The sequence below is a fragment of the Grus americana genome, chromosome 3 (assembly GCF_028858705.1).
Source record: "Grus americana isolate bGruAme1 chromosome 3, bGruAme1.mat, whole genome shotgun sequence".
Lineage (NCBI taxonomy): Eukaryota > Metazoa > Chordata > Aves > Gruiformes > Gruidae > Grus > Grus americana.
In genome coordinates, this window is record NC_072854.1 from 4,994,221 (window position 1) to 5,000,220 (window position 6,000).

The 6,000-nt window shown below is 45.9% G+C and overlaps 1 protein-coding gene across 3 annotated transcripts in view; it reads right to left on the bottom strand.

Annotated features, from left to right (window-relative positions):
• TFAP2B (transcription factor AP-2 beta) overlaps positions 1-5,800 on the bottom strand; it is a 32,252-nt gene extending 26,452 nt beyond the window's left edge. The window contains exons 1-3 of one of the 3 annotated variants that reach the window (XM_054822430.1): positions 5,720-5,800; positions 2,184-2,210; positions 517-975 (exon numbers count right to left, since the gene is read on the bottom strand). In XM_054822430.1, coding sequence (XP_054678405.1) covers positions 517-975; positions 2,184-2,210; positions 5,720-5,800 — 567 coding nt within the window. Of the gene's footprint in view, positions 1-516; positions 976-2,183; positions 2,553-5,719 lie in introns of those variants that run through there. The other 2 variants (XM_054822427.1, XM_054822428.1) reach the window with 2 other exon arrangements.
• Between the last annotated feature and the right edge of the window lie 200 nt (positions 5,801-6,000).

Here is a 6,000-nt window from a genome sequence, read left to right on the forward strand (position 1 = left end):
CCGGTTATTGCTTTTGGTTTGAGTTTTGTTTGTATGTTGCCCCTCTCCCGGATGAAAAAAATGTAGTAATTTGACAGTTTCATCAAAATCTCTGAACTGCAGGAAATTGGTTGGCGGGGCGGGGGGGGGGGGGGGGGGGGAAGGAGGGGGGGAGAAGCTGAAATAGCTGGAATTTGAAAAGCCAGGCTTAAACTCTGCCAGCTTTTGAAACACGTGGAATATTTAGAGCAGTATGTCTCCCTTCCCCTCGCACTCTGCTGGCTTGCCATGTAGGGGAGGGTTTACAAAGCGGAGCCTGTGCGTGACAGTGATGAAATAAATTCTTTAAAAAAAAAAAAAAAGAAAGAAAAGGCGAGGGAAGGGGAGTATCACAATTATAATCCCAGTGCGGAAAAAGGCTGGTAACCCACACCAATATTGCCGTAAAACCCTCACTGATCATTTCTAGCCGAGGGATGGAGGCTCCAGCCTGGAAGGCATCTGCATTGCCCAGGAGAAAGAAACGCGGTGCCTTACCTGGACCTCCTCCATCCCTGGGTGTCCGATGCCGTGCAGAGAAAGGCTGTCCCCCATGCCGGAGTCAAGGCCATGGTGAGCTGAGTGCAGAAGGACATCTGGCCTCCTTACTGAGTGGTAGTCCCGCCTGGGGTCCAGTCCCGAGAGCTGGGGCAGGGCTGCCCGAGGCTGTGGCAGCAGTGACCCGGTTTCTGATCCCACCTCTTGCCTCTGCCTCTGTCCCCAGGGGTGCTGCTGGGGTTGATGCAAGGGGTTTAGGGAGTAGGGGTCATTGACATGGGAGTAAGGGTCCTGGCTTTGGTGGTAAGGAAGAGGCTGGTAGGGGGGTGGGAAATAAGGCGGCTGGAAATCCGAGGATGGGGTATGAGAGAGCGGAGGAGCGCTGGAGTAGGGTCCCTGGGAGACGGATCCCAGCTGGGACAGCCTGGAACTGTGGCTGGGCACTCCATCATGCCGGTCCTACAAGCGGAATGAAATAAAAACAACAAAAAAGAGAACCTTTTAAAAAAATAAAGTAAAAGGAACACAAACCCAAAATAAAATAAAATAAAATAAAAATATGAACAGTTGTAAAGTAGGGTTCAGAGGTGCCCCCCTCCCTCGCCGCGGATTAGAAATGTTCCAGCATTTCGCACCCAGATCGTGACTATTCCAAATAACTACCAAGAAGGGGGAAGGGGGGGGTGGTGGTGGTGAGGGAGAAATGCTAAATGTCATAATTAAAAATGTAGGACTGGTGCTCCATATGCGTGCATGATCTGTGACTTCAGTCCAGTAATGCGATTCCCCCCCTCCTGCACCCCCCCCCCCCAAATAAAACCAAAGGTTAAAAAAAAAAAAACCAAACAACCCCAAACAATCCATGTCTCCAAACAACCCACCCCTTGTCCTGCCTAAAGTTTCCAAACATCTGTTTATTCCCTCTGCTGAAGTCCTGAAACTCAAAATCACCAACCCATCTTCACGTGGAAAAAGACCAAAAGTTGCACTTCTCGGAGGACTCCGAGGTAGGAAGGTGTCCGAAAAAGGACTTTGGGGGAAGGAAAAAAAAAAAAAAAAATCAAAATCACGGGGGCTCTTTGTATAAAGAGAGTGCACCCCTTGAAAAAAAAAATCAAATAAAGTAAAAATGAAACACCGATATTGAACAAATCCAGTCGCTATGATTTCCTGTAGCAACTTCCAGTGTCTTTTGTCTCCTTTTCCAATATTATATTCCGGAGAATGGGGTGGGGGTTAATTGTAATGAAAAGTCTTTGGGGTGTGTGGGGGACGTGGTGGTGGGGGGGAGTGTGTGGAGGCTTCAGAGAAAAGGTGGGAGAGGAGTTTTGTCCAACTCCATCGCGCTGAAGCTGCGAGGCTAAAGTAAACAAAAAAAATATCTATTCCACAAAGTGGAGCTCAAACCCCCACAAGCAATGGCACACATGGTTAAAAAAAAAAAAAAGTTTATTTTTTTCCCCTGCTCTCCCCCCCAAACTCCCCTAGCTCAAATCGAGAACACACAATGCAAAAAGGGAGAAGCAGCTGCAAGCCTCCTCCAATTATTGTGCTAAATTACCAAGCCAAAGGCGTTTAAAAAGAGAGAGAGAGGGAGAGAGAGAGACAACAGATCGAGAGAGAGAGAGAGAACATGCAATTCTAGTACAACATGGATCCAAACTCACCATGGCGGAATAGGTGTGGACTAACATCTGGAAATAAAAAAAGTCTTGTAATAGCTAAAAATAAAATAATGGTGATAATACTAATAATTGGAGGGAAAAATATCAAGGAGATCTGCAAAGGGACGTGTTGGACACAGGAGAACAGCTTGAGATATTTCGAAGTCTATCCATCAAAAAAAAAAAAAGACCAAAAAAAAAAAAAAAAGACCAATGCCCCCAAAACCGAGCCTGGAAACCTCTATCTACATATACGATTTACCCCTCCCTCTCTGGGTTTTTTTTTTCCTTTTTTTTTTCCTCTTTTTTTTTTTTTTTCCCCCTTTGAGCTCCCAAATACAATCCTCTTCAACCCAAGGCTAGGCTCAGACTGCTCCGCTACCCCTTCCTCCCTTTCCTTCTCTACACCGCCTCATAATAATTGATATTCATGACTATTAATATTACACGACTACTTTAAAGGGAGAATGCAGGACCAAATGGAGCGTGAAGCTGGCAGCCAGCTCGAGAGCTCCCCTACTATTGTAAATGACGTTCATTCAGTGGAGAATTACTAGATGTAATCAGACGAGGGGGGCTGGCAGAGGCAGAGTTTGGGGAGAGGGAGAGGGGGGAAAAAGTTTAGCAAGGAAGAGGCATAACTTCAATTAACTCGAGCGGAGGAAGATGCGGAAAGTAGACACTGCTGAGCTGGAGCAAGGAAGTGAGATGAAGCAATGCTAGAGGCGAAGAAGAAGAAGAAAAAAAACATATTTGGGTTTTTTTTTTTACAGTTAATTATACATTCCTAATACGAGGAATTGATTGCCTTCGGTGCTTTTGTTCTTGTAGTTTTTGTTGTTTTGTTGTTTTTTTTTTTTAAAAAAAACAAATAATGATGAAAAAGAGGCTTTCCTAATCTTTTTTTTTTTTTTTAATTTAAAGAAATGGAAGAAGAAATGTGCAGTCACTATAATATATGTCTATTTACAGCGAAGATTAAGCCCTTCTGGTGCATGTTACAGATCGTATTTATTCGCAATAGCTAAATAAATACTTGAATCCGCGTTAAGTTGGGCTCCACTTTTTTTCTGAATTCTGTTCCTCCCTCCCGATATGAAAAAACCCTCAAAAATATATGTACATATATCTCTCGATTTGCACCCAAATGTAAAATGTATGCAGTGAATTTTAAAGGATAGTAAATTTATAGTTTTGAGGCAAAGCCAGGGGCGATATAAAACCTTTTTGATGTTGCAGGAACCCGTTCAACTGGACTGTCTGCCATTTCTGTTAAAGTTCAACTTACGTTCCTTCCTAAATAGACTCACACTTCCCAGAGCAGCCCCCCCCGCTCACACACACACACACACTCTTACACACACTTTTGTTTCAAGAACAGATTCAGTTTAAGTAGCTGAGCCGCCCTTACCATCGTGTTGTTAAATATAAATCGGGAAGCAAGGAACACTTTTTTTCCCTTTTTTTTAAAAAAAGATAAATCTAGAGGGCTTCAGCTCTCAAAAACGTCCACAAATTTTTTTCTTTTTTTCTTTTTTTTTTTTAAGACTACAGGTTACAAATGACTTGAAGCGCACCCCCAAGTTAGAGTATACCCTGCCCACAGCCAAATCCCACGCAACCGCTCCCCCAACTCTGCCTCTCTCCCACGGCAATCTAGAAACACGAGTGTCTGTAGAATGCACAGCGGCTTAAATATCCCCTTCAAAAGGAGGGTGGAAAAACAAAATCCCCGACATCCCCCGATCTCACTGGCCAGGGAGGGGAGATGTTTTGTCGCCTGCTGCTGCGGGCAGAGACAATGGCCGGGCTGTGCCTGGGGACGGGGAGGGAAAAGCAGCGAGGGCTCAGCGGGCTGGGGATCGCCGGCGGGACACACACAGAAACACACACACACACGAACGCCGGGTTGGGCTCATTCGGCATTTGCTGGGGTTTGCCAGTTGATAATTAGCCTGACGGCAGCTTTTGGGAGCGGAGACATTTCTCAAGTGCGGCCGGCGGATACCCTCCCCGCTTCCCTCCATCCCGTCCTTTCTCCGGCCGCGAAAAGCCGGAGCTGTGCCCTCCCTCTGCCTCTTTCTCCGCTTTTCTCGGGAGTTTCCCCGCTGTAAGTGCGAACGCGTTCCCGGAGGGGAGGGCTGCGGGCGGCGCGACGGGGCTGGGACCGGCGCGGCCCCGACGGCGTTTCCCCGGGGTGCGCTCCCGGCCGCCCCGGCCCCTGCCCGGTGCGCAGCCCCTGCCCGGTGCCCGAACCCTGCCCGGTGACCGAACCCTGCCCAGTACCCAGCCCCTGCCCGGTACCCAGCCCCTGCCTGGTGCCCGGTCCCTGCCCGGTGCCCGAACCCTGCCCGGTGACCGAACCCTGCCCAGTACCCAGCCCCTGCCGGTACCCAGCCCCTGCCGGTACCCAGCCCCTGCCCGGCTCCTGCCCGGTACTCAGCCCCTGCCCTACCGCCTCCCCACGGCTCAGCCCCCGTATTCGGGGAGCTGGCGGATTGCACCCTTCTGAAAAATCTCCCCCCCCGCCTCCGCGATCGCCGTGCAAATGCCTCCCGCAGAGTACAAAATAAAAATAATGAAAATTAAAATATAATTTTGCAGAGCGCCTTTCCTTACACATCTCTTTTCCCGTTTCGGAGCAAATCCATCACGCTGGTTAACTTACAAGAAATGAATTCGCGGAGCCCGTTTGGGAAAGATCCGAGTCAGGAAACCGTGCAAAATTAAGAAAGGTTTCGCAGTGTTTACGCTGTGATTTTTTTTTTTTTTGCCTTGGTCTGCTTTTTGACCTCGAAAATAATGAGGAGGTCTGAATAAAGCACACAACTTTTCGTGTCCGCGGACTATGCGGAGCTGCCTTTCAATGTATCTGTTCGGGTGTATGTACTCACATACGTGCAAGAATGTGTGTGCCGCTTAATTAATGCGAGGATATGTATGCATGCACATCTTATCTATTGATATATAGGTATAAAACCTCGTGAAAACGTATCCGATTGTGAAAACAAGAAAAAGGAGGGGAAAAAAAATCCAAATTCAGGTTGAGCTTAGCTTAGAATTGCAAAATAAAAATAAAAGAAAGAAAAGAAAGAAATGTATCCAGTCCCTGAATACCAGATTGTGTTTCTCTTCTATTTTCAGCTTTTTTTTTTTCTCTCGACATTTGTCCATATTTAATCGAATTATATTTAATTCGAGGTCTAAACAATCAAACTCTTGCCTTTAAGTTGCCTCATTCCAACCCCCGGATCATTTCTTTGATGTTTTAAATCGCATCAAACAGCTTTTCCATGAAAAAAAAAAAAAGTTTAGGACTTGGCATGCTGAATACAAATATGCAAATAAATAAGCATTTAAGCATTTACTCTTGGTTTCCCGTCTCTATACTTGTGTGTGTTGGTGTATGCGTCTCTATATCTGCCTGTGTGTATATATAGAGCTATTTATGTATTATATAGTCATGCCTATATCTATATACTAGATGTATATTTAAATATACATATACTCTCTTACTCATATGCATATTATATACTCACCTCATAGATATCTTCATACTTGACATTTTCAACCAGTTTCCAGAGCATGATGGCAGGCTGTTCTCTAGGAGGTGAGTGCATTCATGTGAAGAGCAGATGTCTGGATTCTCAGTACTTCTCTGTCTGTAATGATCCATCTATAATTGGAAATGGGGGACAGACACCAAATCCGACGTTCCTCTTCCATCGCAACTTATATCTGTTGTCTGAAACAATAGGCTGCAGAAGTCTACCTCAATCGGATAGTAAAACACATTATCTGTTACATAGTTACATATATC